The sequence below is a fragment of the Strigops habroptila genome, chromosome 18 (assembly GCF_004027225.2).
Source record: "Strigops habroptila isolate Jane chromosome 18, bStrHab1.2.pri, whole genome shotgun sequence".
Taxonomy (NCBI): domain Eukaryota; kingdom Metazoa; phylum Chordata; class Aves; order Psittaciformes; family Psittacidae; genus Strigops; species Strigops habroptila.
The window spans coordinates 6,164,736-6,189,605 of NC_044294.2; the positions used below are offsets into that span (position 1 = coordinate 6,164,736).

General features: G+C 50.1%; 1 protein-coding gene across 1 annotated transcript in view; it reads right to left on the reverse strand.

Moving 5' to 3' along the window:
• PKP1 (plakophilin 1) overlaps window positions 1-13,317 on the reverse strand; it is a 40,230-nt gene extending 26,913 nt beyond the window's left edge. Inside the window, exons 1-2 of the mRNA XM_030473580.1 lie at window positions 13,110-13,317; window positions 5,840-5,940 (exon numbers count right to left, since the gene is read on the reverse strand). Of these exons, the coding sequence (XP_030329440.1) occupies window positions 5,840-5,940; window positions 13,110-13,311 (303 nt within the window). The 5' untranslated portion in view covers window positions 13,312-13,317. The remainder of the gene's footprint in view (window positions 1-5,839; window positions 5,941-13,109) is intronic.
• Window positions 13,318-24,870: the final 11,553 nt, after the last annotated feature.

Below are 24,870 nucleotides of genomic sequence, written 5' to 3' on the forward strand. Positions count from 1 at the left end.
CTTTAAATTAACAAGCATTTGTAGACCCCCAATTCTCAGCCTGCAACATGGGACCACTTTAGAAACATTAATTGGAATATCCAAGAGTCACACAAGACACATAAATATAAAAAAACATCTTTAACCTCTTATTTCAACTGGAATAAGACTCATGCTAGAGAGAAATTCGAAATGGCATTATCCCAACCATGATCGTGAGCCCTTTCCTGGCTTTTTCTTCCATAGACCGTTTAGTTTAACAGGAAAAGCCTCTCTCCTCCTCCTGCTTTCCAGAGTAGCAGAAGCACAGAGGCAAGGCTTCTCTGGAAGCCCGGACAATCGCGCTCCAATCTCAGTGCTGCCTTTCCACGTCGGAGGCTCTCCCAGATAACTGGGTGTTTCTGACTTGTGCATCTGAGGACGCGATCAGTTCATTACCTGGCTCTCATTTTTCCCCTTGCAATTTGTTTGTTTCTAGAGCAGCAGACAGAGAGAAGTAAAGGACTCCGTATAAACACGTCAGGAGCAGGTTTCTCCCAGGCTGGAGGGCAAAGCACAGGCAATGCAACATGACAGCGTCCCACCCTGAGTGATGGGTGGGGAGAACTCTTGATGCTGCTTGCGAAATGCCGTAGCTGCTGCCTGCTACACACTCCATTGCAGGGAGAAAAATTGCAAAACCAGCAAATATATTGTTTATCTATTTCTGAACTGCTCTTTCCCACCTCTCCCGGGTGCTGCTTTGCCCTACGCTTTTTCATCAGGTTCTTGATGCAGCTGAGATTTAGGCCTGGATGGTTCAGCTTGTTCCAGCCAGGAAAGGTAATCTCCAACTTGCTACTCCAAAGCATAAATCCTCTTGCAAAACCTCACACGGAGGTGAGGGTCTAACCGAGCAATGATGTACAACAGCTATAAATCTCTGTTTTCTTTGATAAGATTGCCCAAACCATTCTATTTTGGGGATTCTTTTAAACTTGAATGTGTCATCACAGCAAATGACAAATTTTCTCCTGGAATCCTTATGGAACAAGCTCCCACTGATGATGACAGATCTTTGTCCACAGAGGCAAAATCAGCCAGGGGTGGCAGGAAGCGTTCGCTTCTCTTGGAGAACACCTCTCATGCAGATAATGCATTTGGGAGAGAAAGCTCTGTGACTTTCTCCCACAGAGGACATTTGTTTAAGGATCTACATAAGATCTCTAGTGCAGAGGGATCACCGAAGCGTGTTTTCCATTAGTGCCATAACGGCACTAAACAGAAACCAAGCTGGGTGGCCAGTGCAGAAGAGCCTGAGACCCCAGCAGCGATGCCTGAGGAACGCAGTGGTGAGCACTGGTAGCCTAGTAGCTACTGGTCCCCGGTTTTTATGTGCCAGGCTCCAAACTCAGTTCTAACTGCTTTAATAATAACAGCATCAGACATGCCTAGAGACATCAGACACCTCGAATACTGTGTCCAGCTCTGGAGTCCTCAGTACAGGAAAGACACGGAACTGTTGGATAAGGTCCAGAGAAGGGCCACAAAAATGATCAGATGGATGGAGCACCTCTCCTGTGAGGAAAGACTGGGAGAGTTGGGGTTGTTCCGCCTGGAGAAGAGAAGACTCCAGGGGGAACTTACTGTGGCCTTTCAGTTCTTAAAAGGGCCTATCAGAAAGATGAGGAGAGACTTTTTAGCAGGGCCTGTTGTGACAGGATGAGGGGTGATGGTTTGAAACTAAAAGAGGGACATTCAGGGTGGATGAGAGGAAAAAATTCTTTGCGATGAGGGTGGTAAAACACTGGCCCAGGTTGCCCAGAAAGGTGGTGGATGCCCCATCCCTTGAGACATTCAAGGCCAGGCTGGATGTGGTTCTGGTCTAGATCTAGATGAAGAAGTCCCTGCTCATTGCAGGGGGGTTGGACTAAACGAGCTTTGAAGGTCCAGTATTTCTGCAGGTGGGAATTAAGCCTCAGAGGGTCTTTGCTGGTGGCGTGCATCCTGGCTCCATGTACTGCCACCCCTTGGTGTCCCAGCCATTCCAGTAGTTTCCAGCAGGTGGGATTTGGCTGTGCCTGCACTTGGGGTGAACAGCACACTTGCTGCAACCCAAGAACATCAGACTGTGACCATGGCTCTGAGCCCAGTGCTGAACAGATCCCATTTTGGGGGTGACATTGAGGTGTCAGAGTCAAGGATGCAGTCATGCTGAGACTTCTGCCATGACTGCAATGCTCTAGGTGTCCAGTTTAGCTTACTTAAACCTCCCTCAGGTTTGCCAGTGTAAATTGTGGTCACACCGTACCTCCTGTGGGACCTCAGGCACTGCTCAGGCCTTACATCGGGATGTGGCACAGCCAGCTCCTGTGGTGGATGGCTTTGGCAACTGGTGGCCACTCATAACTCACATCATCAGTAGGGTGACAAATGCCTCTAAGGGTCTTCTGGGTTCAACAGCACCTGGATTGAAAGATCATCCAACACAGAGAGCTTTGCAGTCACTCATGTCCCCATTACTGATTCTCACTGTGGTCACTGTGCAGATGGGACTGGACACTTCACGCCTGAAGGCTGAGCCAACCCCTGACACATGAACCAAGGGAACGCTGCAGTCAAGTGCAAACCTGCTGCCCTCAGAGAGCCTGTTCCTGGAGCGGTCCCACTACTTTCAGTGTTACCTACACTGGTAACAACTAGGTACTCATTGCAATGCTTAGTTATAGTGATGATGAAACGAGGCACCCTGCAAGAGGAATAAACATAAAATAGTGTTTGTAAATCAGAGACTTCAGCCAGAAGTGTTGACTGAGCCAGAGAGAGCTCCCTCCAGAGCTGTTGTTTCTTTTGCTCTAATATTTGAACATCAGAATCGTAAGGTTGGGAAGAAAACTCCAAAGCAAAAAGCTTGAGATTTCCAAGAAGACACAAAACAAAACAAAAGGAGGAAGTCAGGAATACTAGTCTTTAAGAGCTGCGGGTGAGACAGGATACCTCCTGTCACTCAGAGTCACCATCTAAGGCAATGCCTTAGATTAAGGCAATCTAAGAGTAGTGTCTAAATTGCAATGCTATGGAGCAGCAACATGGATATGGATTGCCTGTCACACCTTTTTAACTCCAGAAGTATTAAAAGTAATTTTCCTGAACGCTATACTGGGTCATTTCCCTGAAATATATGAATTTGCTTGTGCATCTCAAAGGACTTTGCGACTCCTCAGAAACATTGACAGCACCAGCTCCAGCTGGAAAGAAGAGCAGCAATATTCTCTTCAAACATTGATTTGCTTTATCTTTGTTTTCATGTCTTACAATCCAGGAACCTGCACAGACTTCAAACAGGTCTGTAGACAAAAGTTCAAGTTAACCCAAGCTGGAGGCTGGTCGTGGATGTGTGTAAACCTGTAATATTCTTCTGGAAGAAGCAAAATGGAGGAGGTTCCTCAGTGTGATTGGGGAGTATGATGTCTGTTAAGCTTGTTAAGCAGATTTAGGCTTGAGGTTATATGTTCCAATGTGCCAATGGCACTTGGGACTCATCGCCCCTAACTGCAGTCATCTACCTGTTAGGCGACTGCTCTGATCCAGCTACCCGTGGAAGGAGATAGGCATCCAGAGGGACTGTTTCATCCTGACCTGACAGATCTCCAAGATAGAGGAGATGAATCACCTACTCGTACTTCTCCCTTTGTTGGCTATGGGAGGAGTCTAGACTACTAGTTAAGGCTAAATGGCTGATTTTCAGATAGACACAGTTAGGTAAGACATTTTTTACTGTGAATCCTTCACAAGCCCCAGTCCCTCTTTCTAAAGTAACCCAGGTCCTGAAGACCTTTACCAAAAACTTCTAGGATGAAAGGCTTGTGAGACACTTAGGTTTGGAGAAAGACCTTCCCTCAATGGCAAATGCAGAAGAACCCTTCAGATAAAAGCCATGAGCTATATAAGTCCATGGTGAACCAGAAGTGGCTGAATTGCTGTGTCCGTGGTGTCTAACAGAGGCCCTGATCTTCATAATCATCTTGCAAGCTGTTCGCCAGAACACGAACATTGCTGGACTGAAACCCCCAGCAGCCAGTGGCATTTCTAACCACCTCACATTTGCCCCTCTGTTGTAATGATTGGGAAGAAGATCAGGAGTAAAGAAAATTAAGCAATAATCCTCACACCAGCAACACTAGCTGCAGTACCACCTTGCCAGCATGAGCATGAGCTGGAGGGACAACTGCAGAGCTATAGCTTAGCTCCCCCTCTAACAAAAAACCCCCAAAGCCTAGAAACCACTGGAATGGCTGGGTCAGAGCAGTTTTGCTTAGACAAAGCATAATAAACTCCATTCACGAATTACAATATAGAAAACCAATATGTATCATTGAACCAAAACATCATAATCATAGAATCATAGAATGGTTTGGGATGGAAAGGACTTAAGTTCATCCAGTTCCTACCCTCCGTGCCATGGGCAGGGACAATCATTCTACTTACAAAGCTCAGAGACTCCACCTCTAGGTCAGGAGGTCTCTCGGTTGCAACTCTCAGGCCACAAAACCACTCTGGGATGTGTCACTGCCTGCTTGCCATGCTTAGACCCTTCTGAAGGGGCCCATCCCTGCCTTAGTGATGGAGACAGGACACCTGGCTGGACCTCTGCTCTGACCCATCATAGGCACCCTTTTGGTCTTACACTGGGCAGAAACACCACTGTCTGCAATTTAACCAGCTCAGCAAAGGACACTGAAACAAGTCAGCAGGCAGTCTGTAAATAAAAGTTTCCAATGCCAGTGCTCCCAGTCCTTCCTACTGAACATGCAGCAGGCAGCAAATCCAGTGATGCAAACCTAGCAAGCAATGATGTCACTGCATTGAAGCAAGCATGCTACACCAAGGCCATTAGGAAAGGCAACAGGTAAATCTTTCTGAAGCTGAAGAATGTTGTGAACAGGCAGAGGATATGGCAACCAGGAGCAGCTTCAACCCTCTGTCTGTGTGCTCAAAGCCAATGTAAGCACTCTTCCTGGTTCAACTCTTTGGTGGTTGACAGGAAGCTGCTTTACGGTCCCAGAGTTGTTGAAGGAAGCCCTTTCTTTTACCCATACTCAAATCCCAGACCTGTGCATTGCTTCTTTCTACTTTATAGCTAATGAAAACCAAGGAAGAACAGAATACAGGTCTGAGGTGGAGGAGCAACACCAGCACAAGTTGTCCTAGTAGACTTTGGAGTGGTTTGGAGTTATTCCCAGTGTACCAAGAGTCTGTCACCAAGGACAAGACCAGGACCTCTGTGGGCTGTATAAACTCAGATTGGACAAAGATGAGTGCAATCTCCCCTGTGCTTTTTCTGGCAATCTGTAATATTCTCTTCGGAATCACTATGGGAGAAGAGGACCACCTCTTTTCCAAGCTCCGAGAATATCTGCAAAGGGTCTGCTCTGGCATTGCAATTGGGAATAGCAACACAGTTATAATGCAAATCCCCCAATCATCACTACTCAACCATGTTCATGTCAGTCACATAGGAATTTTGGTACATGGAAACAGAAATAGAAAGTCTTGCAAGTGAGCAATGGATGTGCTCCAAACTTGAACTGAGTTGTAAGAGTCTGAACCTGTGACTGACACTAGAGACAGCTTCAAACCTCTTCAAAACCAAACTAGATCTTGTCCACACTAAAATCCTCAACCACAAAAAACATATATATAGGGTCCTCGATCATCCTCTTCCATTGCTTTGAATTACTGTCTAAGACAGCCATAGTCTCTCTCAGGCAAGCTTCTGAAATGCTATGACCTTGCTACATGACTGCTCTGGCTAGAGGGTGCTTTCTGCACAGGTTACCTCAAGAGTATGCCACAGTTCCCAGATAAAAGAGTATCTTACCGGATATCCCCAGTTGCTGTTTCCTGTTTGGGTTTTGGTGTAATAGCTGCCCCGGGATGTTCCATAGCCATAACCATCAGCTAAACCATCGTACATGGAACCTGTAAGTGAAAAAAGCATGGTCAGCAGGAGAAAGCAGTCCCAGCAGGCACTCCTTCAGAGCACAGTGCTCTTTTTACCAGTGAGTTTAGTTCTTGAAGGTAACAGAGCTAGAAACCTTAACCGGAACACAGGAAACAGTAAGTTGAGCCATTGCCATTGCAGACAACTCATAGATGATGTTCATTTCAAATGAGCTCTTGGAAATTCCAGCCCTCAGACCACAAGCAACAGCCTGAGGTCTTCAGCACAAAAGACTGAGTGCCATAAGATCTACAGTGGACAAGGTCAGAGACTGGCCCAATATCTTAGGTTTTTGCTATATGAGAGGAACTGCATGATAGTTTGTGCTACACATCCTGGAAGGTCTGAACCTGGAACATTCTTCCCTTATTCTGACTTGGAGATAAATAAAATCTGTCTCTTCTCTGAAGATAAAACCCACCCCAGACCCTTTCACCAGCCTGGGTTTCCTAGTCTGAATACTAACAACAACATTAGCACAAGCAACCTGAGCAGGGCTCAATAAATAGTAAATAACTAACGCAACGGGTAGATGATAATCAGGTCTATTTAACACCTGGGGATCTGAAATAGTCAAACACTAAAAAACCCCTAATTGCACTGCCTTAAATTTCAATCTTCAGTCTCTAAAAGATCACTCTGTGTACTTGTACTTTCTTCTTCCGAAAATGTATTAAGGTCCATTGATGTCTTTGAGATGCTGGGGAGACACGTGAGACCAGATTTCAGACACGTTCTGTGAAGATGCAAATACCTCGGATTGGGAGCCATTTGTACTATTTCTCAGTGCTTTATTCAGTGTTTGGATTTACCTATCCCAGCCCTACTAAAAGCTCTTCCAGCTGTCTCTCACCAGTAGCCTTTGGCAGTGCAATCTTTGGATCCCTCCTAAAAGTATTTTACTCAATGCTACATTCATCACTAGAAAAAAGTGAAGTGAGTCATTCTCTTTCCATGCCAGAATTCTCTTCATCCCTTTCAGATGGTCCGAAAGAGTTTAAAGTCATTTAAGTTTCATTTTCAGAAGTGCTCAATAATTGTGGCATCCCAAGTCCCGTTATGAGGAAGTGAAAACCCTACACTCCAATTAACTTCCAGGGGAAGCTCTGAATGTCTAACGAAGTACAAAATCAGGACGTACCTGTCTTAAGTTATGCACCTAAACTGGTGGGTAATGTCAGAAATATCCTAATCTCTCTGATTGTTTGATAAGACTCATCTCTTAGATAAACTGGATAAGCTCGACCACAAAGGCCCTGAAGCCACTCAGGTCTTCTACAGCCACTGATCCTTGGAATAAATCTAGTTTATTGCCTGGCCTGGGGCATCCAGAACCTGTTATGGTGATTTGGTTTGTGGCTAAAAATTCTTGCATTTTCTCAGGAAGATGATTCCTGCAGATGTGGTACAAATAATAATGAGATTTGCTTTCTATTGTCAACAAGAGAACAGCATGGCTGCATGGATGGCAGCGTTTGAAGAACACCACTGCACGCAGAATAAGCAGCAGCAGAGTAGTTTCACAGACATATGCTTGTGCAGAAAATCACAGGACCTTGTTGCCCTTAGTCTACAGACTTGGTGGGCATTGTTCCCTAATAATATCTCTCCAGCCCTGAGAGATCTATTAAGATATATCTTCATATTAAGATACAGATTTTCATATATCTTAATGATACATATTTTCATATATCTTCATATATCTTAAGTTGCACAGAACTTGCTGATAGGGCAAGGAAATGGCCATTGACATGCATCTGGAGATACAGTTCAGCTGTGCCCTTCACCTTGTGCTTCCCTCCCCACCCTGAGATTTCCTGGGTACTCCAGATCAGGACACTACTGTTGGGCTTCAGCAGAAGCAAGGCAGGGCTTGAAATGGTTAAGTTGGGGCCAAGTAATTCACCAGGAGACAGAATTAGCCAATAACCATAGTTCTGAGCATAAAGATAAGACAATCTCTTGACAATAGTTTCCTGGGAATTCCTTCTTACAGTCAACCTCTTGTTCTGTGCAAACATCATGGAACTGCAGGTGGGACCACCTGGGAGCATTTTCCTGACAGCAAATTGGAAGCAAGGTTTTCTGGGCATGAATCACAGGTTAATCTGATCAGTCCTCCCTGAGGACCATGCTTTTCCTTTCAGGATCCATTCTTGCCATGCACTGCACTCAAGATTTTGGGGTTGAGCAAGGAGACACCAAAAATAAGCCAGTTTAGGCACATTTCTAATTTTCTTGTATGAATTCACTGCTACATGGCCAACTTCAAGAGAGCAGGCAGTTCATGCATGTTTATGTTCTTCAGTGGTTGAAGAGTTGCCTTCACCTCCAAGAACTTGTATATAAGAGCTTATAAATACATAATTATACATAACCTCAAATGTTCAAGGCATTTTGAAGCTGCCTTGCTGGTTGGAGAAGGTGCTTCTCCTGCTACCACACAACTGTGGTTTATTGCTTGGAGAGCTCAGTCTGAAGGCCAGGAGGAACCTGGGGATTTTCTGATGGAGTTAGCTAAGAAAACATCACCTTTGTTTAGTCCTGCAACATTAGACACTTCTCTGCCTGGTTCATCTTGAGAGCCACCTTGGAGGTGTATCACCAGCCCTTGGGGCAAGGAAGGATATTCTTCTTTTCAACCACCTCAAGGGTAAAAACCATACAAACTGCTTACAGGTCGTGAGAATCTAGATAAAACCAGGCTATCTATCTATCTATCTCCTGAACAAAGCATTTTGGCAGGGGGTGGAAATGCTGTTTGGGGGAGATGCCTCTGTGGTGCTTTTTCATAGCTATGTCCCTGCATTCCATTTGTTGTCATCCAAGAAGCTGTTCAGGTTTCTGAAGTGCCCTTGGACAAACACAGAGACAATTAAAACCACTGTATTAGTCGTAGGTAACAGATGGGACAGAGGCAGAAAAGACATGGATGAGAATCACTCAGATGAAGCACAGCCTCCCAATGACCGTGGCTGTGGGCAGAAAATACTGCTGAGGGCTGCTCAGGTGTTGGCTGGGCTGTTGAAGTGACCCCTCTCTCCCACCCCCAAATGGTCATTCACCCAAGGCATTTCCTTCCAAACCTGATCAGTTTAAACTCTCATTGAACTTCAGTGGGACAGTTCATGAGGGTGAAAACTAACTACAACAGGCCAGGATTGCAAGATCTGGCACTTGGTCTATGTGAGCCCTGCCTTCATCCTCCTCCTCCTCTCTATAGCTGTTATTGATCATTGAAGAGCAAACTGAGACTTCCATCTAACCCAATATGCTTGTCCTTGATGAGTATTTACTTTCTTCAAAGGCAACTTTACACCCCTTGAAGCTAAGAGACTGGTGGCAAGGAGAAGTATTAAATGCCATTTTTCAAGTATGACAGTGAAAGACTTCAGAGGACACATGGAGCTAACAGGGAGCATTGTGGAAATGGATGCACATTAATAAATATTAATCTATGACAGGGAAAGGCAAGACAAGAACCAGTCACTGGTAGTGCAGGCTAAACAAGTTAAATAATAAACTATGCACAGCTTTAAAACAGTAAGGATGATTAAACATAGAAAAAGCACAGTAAGGGAAGAGGGCCTGTGGGAGGCACAAAGCAAAGCCTGGATGCCCCACAGGAGAGAAGTGTCAGTGAAGTTCCAGTAGCTGAGATTCTTGCAGGAATGACCAAACTTCATTTCTGCCTTCTGGCCTATGAGCTAAAGGGTTTTGCTTTATATTGTTTCTATACCGATAATCTAAGGTTTGTGGAACAGTGGATGGCTTTCACTGAACCATCTCATGCCAGGGGAACATTACAGAAGTCTTTAAAACCCTTGCTATCCCCCAAATCTCCTCTTCGTATAAGAGTAATGACCGCCCCTTGGAACCAGGTGGGATCCCATTAGATCTAGGTGGGATCCCATTCAAGCTAGGTGGGATTTCTCCCCTCTCAGCCATGCCAGCATAACAAACGTCTAAATCACAGCTCAGCTATGAGACAGCTGGATATGATGGTCCCTGGTTGGGTTTCCTCAGGTCTTTGCTCCCTGATATACCCTGCCAGCCAGTGATGAGTTACTGGCAAATCTTCTCTTTAGCCAGAGGACTTTGCAGACCAGTGCTGTTGGCTGTGAGGAGCTTTTTCAGCTTGGCCTGGCTTGTCTCCTGCCACAGAAATTCATTTTCCCTGGAAATTTGCATGAATCACAAATTCAGAGGGAGCCATCCAGTTAGCTATTCCCATGGTGAGAAGGGCAGATACACCCTAGTGCAGAGCTCAAAGACCCAAAACCCAAGGATGGCAGACTCCACAGACCCAAAACTGTGCACCCATCCTTGAGAACACCCATAGCTGCTCTGCTGAGAAGAGGCCCCACTGTGAGTGCAGGATTATGCTGCTTGTAACTTGTTTCTGCTCACTGCCCTACCCCAGTGCACACCAGTTTGAGCCCAGAGAGATCACCTTCCCTGCTGTGGCTTGTGCCACATATTGAGCGACACCAGATCTTCAGAGAGTGGCCACATCACCTTGATCTGGTGGGCTCCAAATAACCAAGTAATTTTACGTATCCATCAATTAACAGGACATTGAGGGAACATCTGTTGACCCTCTAAAGAAACTCCAGTTATGGGATACAACAGTGCCCATCCCTGCTACATGCAGGAGGGATCCATGCCCACGCTCCCATCCTACATAGAGAAGCGCACACGTTCCTGAAGCTGGGGGAAGCTCTGTGCTGTGCTTCAGTTCCTGCTTAAACCACAGACCAAAATGCAGCAACAGATGGCTGGACCTGGACCAACACCGAACCAGACACATGCAGGAAACTGTCTGGGTGCAGAGGGAACAAAGGACCTGAACATCCTTCAAGGGGCTTTGTGAATTCCCCAGCTTGTGCTGCCTTTGAGGGACATCTCTGAGGTATCATGGGGGGATGCAGGTAGCTGATGCTGGAGGAGCATTTGAACAAGCAGACATCCACAGCTGGCTACAGCCCCATGTAGCCTGTTTGTAAGAGACATTAATGCTTGTCATTAGGTCTGCTCAGCTAACCTTTGTACCAACAGCAATACCTGGCAGTTTAGCTTGACCCACTCAGCCTTCAACCCAGGAGAAAACCCTGAGAATAAATGGCAGCTGCTTTGGGATTCTATCCAGGAATGCAGTGAGCGCAGCCGCCAGGGTGAATGAGCCACCGGGACCTTCACACTGACCGACCTCCCCACGGTGGGAATGGGGCGGCCTCAGCCCCGTGTTTGGAGGCAGTTCCTGGGAGCTGGATGTGACTCATCTTCCCCGAGACACAGAAACCAGAGCTGCGCATTTCCACGCAATTCCCATTCCCAGGCATTTCCAGCAGCGTCTGGAGGAGGGATTTACCTTCAGCCTCGAGCTGAGGTGGGCAGCTTGAGAATTTGCCTCTTTTGGTTTTGCCCTTTCCCAAAGGTTTCACCTGGGCTTCTCTCCAAAAGCAACAAACCCCCTCTGCCTCCCTTCCTTCCTGCTATGGGCAGCAGTGGGAGACATCTCTCTGCCCACTTCCCCTAGAAATACCCCTCTGCTGGAAAGGCAGTGCCCCAGTCCCCATCCAGAGCCTCTCATCTCATCGTGGTTTGTAGTTTATTTTGTCAGGTCTGCCACCATAGCACCTCAAGCAATAAACCCTCCTGAGGTAGGAGGAGATTTGCATCTTCCATTTTGGTGGCAGGAGAAAGCTCTCCTTGCTCTGTCCCCCACATACCCCTGGGAGTCTATATCCACAAGCACACAAATAAAGAGAAAGCAGGGATTTGTTCCTGGCAGTGTCATTGCATCCATGTCATCCACCGTGAAGCTGCTCTATTTCCTTCATCGCAGCAACTGCAATGCACACAGCCAGGATGGCTCCAAGGGCAGCACCACCTCAACTGCAGCCTAGTGCCGCCCCGCTTCTCTTGGTAAACCAGCCCAAAATGTGTGTCTGCACCATTCCACTTCATCAGCACTGGATTCAGCCTCATGATCCAGCTTGGAGCAGCTGCGGGGCAAGCCAGTCTCCAAAGGAGGTGGCAGAGACTGGCCCAGCAAACACGCCTCTACATGCTGCCCACTCCAGACGTGGCTGAACGGTTTGGTCCCAGACCCAGCACCCCTTTCTCCCCCGAAGCCTTAGGAATTCCTCTTCCCGGTGAACTCAGCCAGGGCAGTGAGCTCACTGCAGCTGCTGGGAAAAGCACCTCCGAGAGCCAGGAGGTTTTGCACTGTGGCTGTCACAGCCCTCTGGGTTTGCAGCTCCGAGATGGGGAAAGCTGGGGTTTACCTCCCAGTCAGCTTTCTCCAGACACAAGGACAGCAAAGAAAACAATTTGCCAAGCCTTGACCCCAAGAGGAAGGTATTCCTGTAGGAAACCCAGCTCCAGGACTCAGAAGATTACTTGTCTTCTATGGCACAGGCTCAGTGCATAGAGGTGGACTGGCTGCCCACACCCCTACACCCCTTTCAACCCATCTGCAAAATGGAAGCATTTCAACTGAACCAAAACACAAGCCGCTGTGGTAAGAAAAGGACATCACTCCTCTTAACTCATCTCCTTCCTACCACTCACACTGGGGTGTCCTGGAGGCTCCCACACTTCTCACCCTACAAATGGGAGATGCACTGGGAGCTTCAGAGGCGAATCCCAAGCTCAGATCTGCGTCCTGTGTGCAGGCAGAGCTGCCCAAGGCGCAGGAGACAGCCGAGCCCCTGCTCGTGGTCAGCTCCTGGCCCCGTGGCACAGTGGATGGCTTTGGTCATCATGGGAGGGGACAGGGCTGGTGGAGGATTCCAACCATGGGGGCACTTGCAGAGGAAGGATCTGCAAAGGTGCTGCAGATCCTCCTTTAGAACCAGGGAGCAAATAGTGAATATCAACACACGTAAACGTCCAAGTGCCTCAAGGATGTGGAGCAGCGCAGCACTCCCGGGAGATGAGCTCCTCCGGGAGGGAGTCAATGCATCCAGCTCTAACCCTTCCATCTAGCACAAAAGATCTCAGCATCCCCTGCCCGGTATAACCTGTGAGAGACGCAAACCAGTCCGTCCCCCCCAAACAAAACCCCATGGAAGCACCCCATAGCATCTGCTCTGTCCCCAGAGGGGAGCCCTTTGCTGTCCAGAGCACGCTGGGGTTTTACCTCGATTGGAGTGTCCCACGCTCGATGACACAGATGACTTTTGCTTCTGCCGCTTCACCGTCATCATCACTTGCTCTTGGACCCGCTGTTTTCCCGTGCCCTTAGTTTTCAGCTTGTGGTCCGAAGGCAGAGCCAGCGTGGAGCTGGCCTGGTCTTGGAAGCACTCATACGCCAACGCTGTTTTCAGTGGAGAGTGGAGCATGGCTGCGAGCAGACCGTGGGGCTGGGGACAGGGGGCTGCACTTCACTTGACCGCACACAACACGACGTGACAGCAAAGGCTGGGGTTAATCTCCTGAACCCCTCCTTGCCATACGTCCCCCAGCCAAAGGTGTCTGAGGGCTCCTGCTCCCGGCTCGGCTCCGCGGCGTGTGAGCAGGCACACCCTCTGCCAGACTGGATATACAGCCCTGCCTGCACACACCCACCGCTCCCCGCTGCAGGGCACACACAGCTCCCGCTGCCCTCGCCCCACATCTGCCTCCCCCAGCCTGTGCCGGCACACACCGTGGTCAAGGGGAGCATGTGGGTACCAAAGGGGACCAGGCAAGGCTGGGAGACATGAGGCTTGGTGGTGGACATCACTCTTCCTTTCACTGGGAAGGTGCTCATGGGTGAGGCTTTGTGGGTCTGGGCAGGGAATAGTGATGTTTGGTGGACGGAGAGCTGGAGCATCTCCCATGCAGCCTGCTCAGCTTGTATTTTATTATTTCCCTTTGTCTAAAATGGATCAAAACGCTGTCTCAGTGCCAAAAGCCTGGGGACACCCCTGCTAGTAGGAGGCAGCATTGAACACACCATGGGTCAGAGCAGCATCGCTGCCCACAGTGCCCATTCCTGCCTGGGCGTTCAGCCTGCGTGCTGCTGAGATGCTCCTCCCTTGGTCAGGGTGTCCAGCTCCCCATTTGTTTGCTCTACCTGACCAGGACCCTGCCTGTGCAGGGTCACCTGCACAGCAATTAAAGTAGGGGTCATGGAGGGTCCTGCTGTGTTTATGGAGGTGAGACCCCTTCCTAAAAGGGGTTACACTTTCTTCATGGACAACCATTGGATGAATAATGGCAGCCACCAGACAAAGAGTTGGGGCAACCTTTGCAAGTAACTTGGGGTAGCACAGAGGAAAAGAGGACTTTTAGCCAGCAGAAGGGAAGATAAAGTGGCTGTACAAGAAATGACATGCCAGGTTATGAATCCAAGCAGAGAGTTTTCCCTCTGCCAAGCCACACTGCAGCAACTCGTCTGCAGAGAACTGAACACCTCGGTGCTGGTGTGACCAGTTTCAGGTCGCAGCAAGTGCTGACAAAGCTCCTGCCAAGCCACAAGAGGCTGATACAGGAGAAGAGGCACAAACCCCAACTGTAGGGAGGCTGAGGAGAGGGTGCGCAGGACAGGGGCTTCCCGGGTCTCCCAGGACAGCCCAGAGAAGGGTCAGGAGGAGTGGGCTCCTTCCCGCTGCCCCATGGAGAGTAAACCCCATGGAAACCCTGTGGGGTTTCTCTCTAGTGGGAATCATCAGTGCCCAGGGTCTGCCCACAGGCCTGGTGCTTTCAGCACCCACATGCTGGGTCTCTCCTTGAAAGGAGAGGGAAAGCACTTTGTTTCGTTCCGTTCGTCAAGTTTTGTGTTTCTCTGGTGGCCTATGAGCAGTATTTTGTATTTGATAAGAACAAGAGCAGTATCAGAAAGCACAGGGCATGTTCCTGGGGAAGATGAACACTGTGCACCTTCTTCTGATGCTTCAGATGCTCCTCCAGTGAAACCTAACAGCAGAAACCCAAGCTTTGTCATTGAGACACAGGACTAGAGCAACCAAAGGGTAATTACCTTTAGTCCCCTCTCCCTGTGTTTCCTGACACCTCACCAAAGGGATGCAGTGCCTTCACTCTGCTCCATCATCCAACCAGCCTGGACATTTAGAGCATGCCCAAGCAAAACCAGCCAAGATGAAGGCTGAGTGCTGCCCAAGAGCAGACAGATGATGCCCAAGTGGGATGGAGAAGGATGAAGAGTGGGAGTGAAGGATGAAAAGAGGGTGTTGGGTCTGTGTGCTTCCAGCCTGGGTAGGGAACGGCAAAGCAATATCTGGGTGTTGTTTTGCTCTGTCCTACTTGTTTCTCCTGAAAGCTTGTTATCGATGCCAAGCGATGTTTTCGCAAATCAATGACAGGCTGTCAGCGTCAGATGGCTTCTGCACAACAAAGTGCCCAGCTCTTGCAAACCTGTAATGTCATTTCCCCCACGGCAAGGAACAGCCCTCACCCTGTCCCTGCACGGGAGAGCCAAGTGTTTATCACAGCCCGTCATTTGGCTCCGGCATCTGCCCTGTTTCATAACTCACCCAAAATGCTGAGCTGGGCTGCAGAGCTGGGGACAGGGAGCGGAGATGGGGACAGAGCTCACAAAGGCTTTCAAGAAGCAATAGTTTCTTGGTACAAGTTTGTATGGTCTAGCCCAAGGGAGAGAAACCTGGAAAGGGCCTTTGGACAGGAGCCTGTAGGGGCAGGCCAAGGGGAATGGCTTTAACCTGCCAGAGGGGAGATTGAGATGAGCTCTGAGGCAGAAGCTCTTCCCTGTGAGGGTGCTGAGGCGCTGGCACAGGGTGCCCAGAGAAGCTGTGGCTGCCCCATCCCTGGCAGTGTTCAAGGCCAGGTTGGACACAGGGGCTTGGAGCAACCTGCTCTAGTGGAAGGTGTCCCTGCCCATGGCAGGGGTTGGAGCTGGAGGAGCTTTAAGCTCCCTTCCAACGCAAACCATTCTATGAACTTACCTGGTTTCTGCAACAGACTCCAAACCCATATCTAAAAGAGCAAAAGGTACTTGAACGAAGGAGTTCATTGCACCTCTGTGCAAACTGCTGCTTCTGCTCTGTACCCCAGGCTGGGGATGCTTACTTAGCAGGGCACGGTGAGTGTCATCCCCAGCGCAGCAGCAGAGCTTGCACCTACCAGTGCCTAAAGCAAATTCCCTGTCTGCCTTTCTGTCTGGAGCTCGCAGGCAGCAGCGGGGGGGGAAGGCGGAGAGGGCAACAAACCCGAATTCGGGGTGTGATGGGCAAGAGATTGGAGGGTTAAATAAAAAAGACATTACAATAAATCAGGGCTCTGCTGATCTGAGGGTGTCGGGGCCGTCGCTGCGGTCCGGCCGTGCATGTGCATTGCATGGCGATGCCGTGACTCACGGCCCCGCGCCCCACACGGGACACGCCTTGTGCATCTGCCCTCTTCAAAGCATTTTTGTACGAGTTCCTGGGATTCCTGCCAGCTCGCCGATCGCAATCAAAGGGCTCGCTGGCCCAGCGCTGCTCCCAGAGCGGTGCAGGGTTTGCTGTTCCAACTTGTCAGGCACTCCTCAGCTGGAAGTGGCTACGGGTTGCTGTGAAATCTGCCAGGGGAGAGCAGTTGGCTCCCAAAACTGGTGGCAGGGAGTCCTGCTGTGGTATTCCTTTAGCGCCCAGAGTTGCTTCGTCCTCAGGGCAGGTGGTCGCCAGGAGGGATAGAGGGAAGTGTGCTGGGAATTTCTTGTATTTGCCTTTGAGCCTTGCCCCAGTAGAGCTGAGGCTTCCCAGAGCCTGGCACGGTTTCTCCATGAGGAAACCTGCTCTTCAGACTTGCAAAGCCTTAGTTTTGCTCTGCCTCTCTTGAAAGGCTCTCTTTCTTCTGTGGGACCAGAAAGCACCACTGGAACAGAGCAGATGGAAAGCTCAGACCCAACAGGATAACCAGGATCCAGCTGAAAGTGAGCATGGAGCTGCCAAGCTGAGGGAAGCCACGCAGAAGCCTGCTGAGACATGCGGGCAGGTTGTTCTTGAGCAAAGCCTTCCCTGCACTCCTCACACACGTGTGGCACTGAGGTGGTTCTGGGGTGGTGCTGCAGGAGGATGAGAAGGTCAAGCAGATCATGGGCTGACCCTTAGCAAAGCAGGTAGGCTTCACCAAGCCCCAGAGGTCTCCTATTGTGGATGGGAGCTTAGGTGAGGACAGTAAGGAAGGATCGTTCACACAGAGCAGCTGCGAGGCTACTGCAGCCAGATGAAAGCATTGCGTAATGGAGATCAAGTACCTGGGAACGAAGTTAATGCATCATTAAGGTGTGTCCTAACAGAAACATGGAATAATTGAGATAGGAAGAGACTGACCTTCTGCCCAAAGCATAGCCAGCTTTGCTGGACTGGGTCAGGATCCAGTTGCTCCAGACCTTGTCCAGCTGAGGTTGGATGGAGATCCCGCAGCCTCTCTGGCCTCTCTCCCAGTGTTTGACTTCACTCAGTGTGAATTTTTTTTCCAGGTATCTAAAAGGAATTTCCCATGTCTCAGCTTGTTCTCGCTGCCTCTCTTCCTCTCCCCATGCACCTCTGAAGATGTGGCTCCATCTTCTCTGCATCCTCCAGTTAATTTGCTGCATAGAGTGTAAGATCCCTCCAAATTTTCCCTCATTCAATCTGAACCAACCCACCTTTCCCAGCCTTTCTTTAAGTACCCTGAGCTCCACTCCTGACCATCCTGGGGCTGGAGAGCAGGCCAAGCCCCTGCTCTTGTCAACTGGACCTACTTGGCCTCACATTCCTGGTTCCCTGCTTTTCCTGCCTCTGTGGCAGATGGCACATGTAATGCACATGAGGGAAAACACAAAGCAGGACAGGACGTCTGTGGGCTGGAGACAATCCTTCAAGCTCTGTGAGAGAACCTGCAGGTCCAGACTCAGTTGCTATCCAGGTTGAGGGTACAGGTTGTTTCTGCTGCCCTTCCCTACACTCAGACATCCGCTGCCAAACAGCACATCCCAGGTCCCACCTTTGATGAGCAACATCGCAGCTCTGAACTGCTCACAGTTGTCAGCAGCTAAAAAGGGACATGCCGTGGTCAGCAGGTCACTCTGGAAACAAGCACCAGGAGTGACCATGCATTGACAGGGAAGGGCAGGCATCAGGGAGGTGCTCTGGGCAGGGAGGATGGTGATGCAGAAGGAGGGAGCTCTGCTTTCGCTCCAGGAGAAGTCTATCAAAGTGGCTAAGCCACCCAGTTTAGTCTCCTTGTGTCCCCATCTCACTTGAGGAGCCTCCACAAAATTGGTCAAGGAGCTGCTGATCTCCTCCCATCTCTACTCAGGAGCCTCTGCCATGGCAATGTCCAGTTCAGGGCAAGCTGGTTGCCTCTTCACCCATCTGTATGAAGGGAGAGATGCTTCACACCAAAACTCACCATGCGGGAACCTCTGGCAAAGCCTCTCCTTGCTACGGTCCTTGTTCAGCAACTCAAGGGCAAAGCTTGTGACAAGGTTCGAGTGAGTCTGGGATAACGAGGCTGCATCAGATCCCAGCTCAGGATCTCTGGAGCTGGCCTCTCCCAAGACCTTCCCTGGTGCACCACACTGTAGGCTGTTAATCTGCAGGAGAGGATATGTGGGAGGAGATGAGTGCAATGAGGGACACCCTGTGCTCGTGGCGCTTACCTGTGGTGATGCTGAAGCCTGTTCTTGGGGACCACTTACCTGGGGTTGCTGCAAAAAGCTTCTGTTGAAAGTGGGCAACGCTGTTGAGACGAGCATGGGAGGTTGGTCTGCATGTCTGTGTCATGCTACTGCCCACCACATCCAGCCATGTGCATGCCAGGCTGGGGTCTGAAGGCTGTTTGTGAGGACGTGTCAGCTCCTCAGCATGGTTGTGTTCCCACTACAGGCTGCCAAGTGACAGTGAGTTCTGCTTGACTGTGCCCAGACGACCTGACAGGCCTTTGTGGTAGGCACCTTCTCCCTAGTTTAATCTATCTACCTGCTCCATTTCTGTAGACCATACGCGCTCCATTTCTGTAGACCACCACCCAAGGACCTGACCAGTGCCTCTCTTGCTTCTAGATATTTAAGGGTTTGAAGAGTCATCCCTCTCCATGTCATCTTATGTCTGGCAAGTCCAGAGGGAGCTGGTTGTCAATGAAGGCAGTGCCTGAGGATGGCTTAGATTGGAATAACCACACTCAGACTGGGAGAAGAGCTCACACTGTCATGGAAAACCCCAGAGATAACTAAAATGTGTCTCAGAGGCCCTGGGGGGTGCATGAGAGTTACCTGGGTGGTGCCCTGTCACTGCATTCAAGTCAGGTCCTTCCAGGTCCATCTGCTGCTTCCAAGGATGGTGAAGGGAGGGCAGTGGTGTGGGACTCCATCTCCAGCAGTGATGCTGCCAAGCCCAGGAGCATACGAATGCACTGTGCAAGAAGTGAAGGAGAGGGCTTGAGCCCATGCCCACCATAAATGAAGACACAGCCCAGGGAGATGGCTGCATGCAATTTATTTTGCCTCCTGGCTAGTGGCTGCGTCCTGCTCCACGTCCCAGCGGCCCCATGGAAGGGCTGGCAAGTCCAAGGTGGGGTCAGGGGCAGAAACTGCACTTGGCTCTCAGTTGGGGTCTGATGTCTTGACCATGACACAAAATCAAGAAGGAAAACAGGAGGCTCATCCTCACCCCCCGCCATGCTGCTGGAGGACAACAAACAGCCCCCCCTGGTTTATAATGGAAAGGGCTTCTGTCCTACCCAGGACATGCCCTGGTGCACAGAAAGCAGCTGTGGGTTTTGCCATTGTCAAGTGCCATCTCCCTTTTCCAAGTCTTCTGTAGGAAGCAATAAGCTACCATGTGCATGTAAATGTCACTGCCCTTCACTAGGGGAATAGCATAGAGATATTTATGTTGGAAGGGTCTTTGAGACGTCCTGAGTCATGGTCAAAGTAGGGCTCACTGCAAAGCCAGCTCAGGTCACTGCAGTCCTTGCCCAGCTGAGTTTTGAATATCCTCAATAAAAGATCCCATCCCAGGGCTGCACGTCTCTTATGGGAAAAAGCTTGTTCCTTACGTGCAGTTGAAATTGTCCCTGCTGCAGCTTCTGCACGGTGTCACTTGTCCCTTCTCACCTTGGAGAGGACGTGGCTCTTCCTCCTGTGGTGGAGGAAGGCTCCTGGGTAACCTCTGATCATCCAGGCTGAAGGCACCACCTCCTCCATCCTCCCCATATGTGGTGTGCTCTGGACCTGGAGAGAAAAATGGGGTTTTAAGCAAGTTGACCAGCAGCTTCATGGACATGTGGAGAGCTTCAGTGCACAGACTGGGGGTGGATGGTAACTGTGCAGCCAAACATTGTCCTTTTTAACTCCAGAGTCCTCCATGGCACCTGGGGGACTGCAAATATCCCTGTGAAAGGGTTGGAATGAGCAGCTAAAATATGGCTCCCACTGCGGTCTACCACATCTGTTTGCCATGTCTGCAGAACTTCACACTCTGCAGTGTGAAGATGCTGAGGCTGAAGAGGAGGTTCACCACTTCTGTGACACCAGAAAGCAAATCCTCGTTTCTTTAAAGACACTGTAACTGCTGGGGTTGAAATACACATATTATTTCATTCAAATTAAAGCATCAAGGACTGCTCTACTGCTTAGGAATGACTGAAAACCAGAATCTTACCTTGCTTCTGTAGAACAAAGCGTCTCATCCTCCTCCTGTAGTAAGGACAGGCTGACATTCTGTACAAAGGTTTCATCTAGAAAACCAAGGATGCTTCAGTAGTTATTCGGTAGCATCTGCCCTCAATAATCTCCAATTTAAGTTGATTTGACAAAATACACTAAAATTCAGACCTCCCTGTGCAGAAGTGGGTTTTAACACCATTTTTCCAGGCAGCTGTACCCCATATCCTACTTGAGGCCTCATGCCCTGGAAATTTCCTGCCCTCATGGGCAACAAAAGGGAGAGGAAAGGGCACCTTGCCGCAGCCCAGCAGGAGCTTTTGAAGGAGGGCAACCTCCTTGGGAAGGGAAACTACTTGTCCTTGGCACAGCAAATGGAATTCAAAGCATTTGCACTGGCTGTGGGAAGGAAAAGAGGACACATTTGCAACTAGGACTTTGGGCAGTACAAAAAGTCCTGTCCCAGTGGATGGGAGGCGGAAGTTTTGGCCAAGGGGACTCCCAGCTGGATGTCCCAGGGGTCTTCCCTGCTCAGCAACATTGTGAGAATCATCGCATAGTGAAAGAGGGACAGGGATTAATCCTGGTTCTGAGGCAGGCAACATGGACCCTGCTTTGGGACATTCCCCTTCAGAGCAGGCTGCATCTACAGGTCATGCTCTTCGGACCCACATGGTGGCCTACAACATTATTATTATTGATGATGATGATGATGATGATTATTGTTATCAGGGGTTTTTCTGTGTGGGTCAAATGCCAGAGTTCATTGAGGGCAGTGGTGGGGTGGGGGTTTTATAGCACAAACCCCAGGATGTGTCCTGGAGAGGCTGGGTGGAATAACTCAAAACAAAGCTGAGGAGTGAGATAATGATGGAGGACCCCGGGTCAGGAGTGGAGCTGCTCCCTGGACCCCCCTCCTATACAGCACACAGTGACAGGTAGGTCACTGCAGCTCCGTGTCAGGACACAAACACAAAGGAGATGATCCATGCATGGCCCACGTTTCTCTAAGGTCCCCACTAACCTGAAAATCTCAATAGCCCCAACAGAGCTGCTGGAATGGCCTCTGCAGCATCACAACAGCATCTCGTCTCAGTGCCTGGTCTTCCCCACACAGGAAACATGATTGTCCTAAAGGCTCAGTATTGTCCGAGGGTTTCACAGCCCAACTCTCGCCATGCACCAACTCATGACCAGGCTTTCTTGGTGGCTGGGGGTAACTGTGCAGTCAGCACACACCCCTAGGGTGGCTGGAGCCAAATTCCTGCTGCCCAGACACTCCAGGGTTGTCAGCGTGAAGCTTACTCACATATTTGGTTGCATTAAAGGCAATGAGCTCCTTTCTGGGCCAGCTTTCTGGAAGGGTGGACAGGAGAGGTGGTGCAGCCCTCTTCAGGCATATGCATGGACCCCTTCCTGCAGCCTGGCTGCCCTTTGGACCAAGGCTCCCAAAGCTTTGATTTGCCTCGCCGGACGAGTTTTCAAAAGCCAGCTATCAGCGCCTTGCTCCCAAACACGTGTCCCTGTAATAGAGGCAGTTTATCCTCTGCTAGAATTGAGCAACTCAACCCTCCTCTTGCATTACGGAGCCTTTCAAGCATCATTTGATAAGCACTATGAGCGCAGCTCCTCAGGTGTTGCTACATCTTTTGGCGTGCTTTGCCCTGCCAAAACTGTGTTTCAAGCCAGCTATAAATTATGCTTCATGGTCGCCTTTCATCTGCTCGCCATGCAACGGGCGAGAACAAAGGCCACTACGTGCCACACCAAGGCAGGAGAGCCAAGGGCCGGGTGGAGGCAGAGGCAATGCAGGCGGCTTGAGAAGGCAAAACAACCTCAGCCTGCTGCCAGCCTTACATCAGGGATGTGGAAAGCAGGGGCTGTGCTGCCAGGGAAGGACCTGGGAATGGCGGGTGAGGAAGAGGAGGAGAAAGAAGGCAGAGAAACCTGGGTTTGCCTGCCTGGTGCTAAGCGGTTACAGCAGGCAAGGGGAGGCAGCCACCATCCCACCCAAGGGTCCGTGCAGAGGGCAGGCGGCTGCACGTGGACAGCAGAGCTGTAGACACAAAGAGCTGCACAATCCAGCACCTCAAGAAGCTCCGGCTGCTCCAAGGCCACCCTAAAGGGAATGGCAATGCCCAGACGAGAGGTTGGGACCAGGTCAGAGAGTGGCTTTGCTTGCACAGGAGTGAGCAAATAAGAGGAGATGTCATCTGCAGGGTAACAGAACTTCACAGGTCAGTGCCTCTGGGTCTGACATGCAAATCTGCAGCTGCTGGAGAAGGCTGAGCCTGCTGAGGGCGAGGAGGAGCCAGTGTCACCGGCAAGGCTGAGGGAGTCAGCCAGCACAAGCACATTACAGTGTGTTTCTCTGGGTGATTTCACTCACATTTCATCTCAACACCATCCCTTTTGGGGGAGCTCTCAGACAGCTCTGACCCCCTGGAGGACCACAGCAGCCACCCAGTGCCAGGGCTGAGCAGAGGCAAAGGACTAGAGCTGGAGGCCTCTTAAATCCCTATTTACAGCAAGAACAGCAGATGAGCTGCACAGATAATGCTGTGGTGATTTCCCCATCACCCACACCACAGCTCCTTGGGGCTTAACAGGATCCCTTCTGTGACTCAATGTACTTCTCGAGGCTGCTCTCAGAGCAACCAAGCACACACAGCATCACCTCCACTGAGCTGATGCTGCTGCATCCTGCCTTAAAATGAGATTTGAACAACAGTGAGTTCCATCAGATAGAGCAGCACTCAGGTTAATCACACACCTATGGCCCACAGACCATGCTCAGTGGTCACACAGGTGAAGATCCTGTCCACACTCGGTTCACCTCGCTGGCTTCAGCAGTGAACAGCCAACATCATCCCCGCTGCAGTGGCTTGGTTCTGTCTGTCATGGCACCCAGTCCAGAAGTAAGGTTAGTCAGGGAATTTGGGCATCAGCCCCTTCACACTCCGCTCTGCCAGTTCAGAACACACTTGCTGGCAGGCTGACAGTTCCCATGGGGAATGGGAAACAGTATAGAAGGAGAAAAGTCTTACCTGATGTTGAGAAAAGGAAGCCATGAAGACGAAGCAGACCAGGGCAGTTCTCCCACATAGAGCAGGACACTGAGCTTAGTGAAGCCACAGCCCCATCCTGCCCCACCACATAACACTGCCCTGTGCTGGTGACCACTGTAAACCACAGTGGCTTGTGTGCACCCATGCTCAGCTCCCAGATCTCCATCTTCCAGCCACACAACCAGAGCTGAGCATGTAATAGAGAGAACGCAGCAGGACATGCGACAGGGTACCACGGCTGTGCCCTTCCATGCAGGTTGAATTCCCGCCTTGGTGCAGCCTGCAAACCCCTCTACATGGGGTGTAAGTGGCTTGCTTACCCACCTCTGGGACTCCAGCAGCAGCCACCTCCTGGTCTGCATCTCCAGACCAGCTGCACTGTCCCTGCACAGGAGCGAGAGGAGAGACAGGCTTTGGAGGCAGAGATGATGATCCCATATGCCCTTGTCCCTCTCCAAATTTGTCAGCCCCCTTTAGGTATTGGATTATGTTCGGATCTAAGCTACAGGCACACACAGAAGGGCACCAGCCTCAACAACTTGAGGGTGACGCTGCCAGGGCACCCTTGAGTGTACAGCCACTCCTGCCACAACTTCATAACCCAGGAAAGAAGTGTTCAGGCCTTTAGCTTGAGGTAAGACATGCCAAAGGCAGCTCTTAAATGGAGTTTCATGGGGGATCTAAAGTTTCTCAGGCCTCTGAAGGAGCTGGAACCACAGAGCTCCAGCACTGTAGAAGCCTGGGGAGACCTGGAGGGCTCTGCAGTCCTACAGCACCACTCCCTGGAGATGAGGAGATGGGACCAGCTGAGCAGCCAAGGGAGGAGCAAGGATAGAAGCTGGGCCCCAATGGAAGACAACACTTAGTGAGGAGCAGCACTGTATTTCTCTTGCATGTAACAGGGGGAATGTCCATAGGCTTCATCCAGTGGCTGAAGGAGCACCAGAGGCAGGGCCATGACACAGTGGTGAGGGTAATCACACTCTAAATAAACTGATCCTTGCTGAAGATTAGCATGCCATATGAACCTTCCTAGTAGCAGCTGGTAGTGATAGCTGCAAGGAAGGAGCCATGAGATCACTTGGCTGTGGGTACATCATGCTCAGTGAGTGGCTGCCTCATGCTGCCATGCACATGCTTGTATTCTTTTGAGCCTATTTTGCATGATTAGAGCCTGCATCACTCTGCCATCCCATCAGCACGGGCAGAGATTAGCAAGAAATAAACTTGTAAAAGCCTTG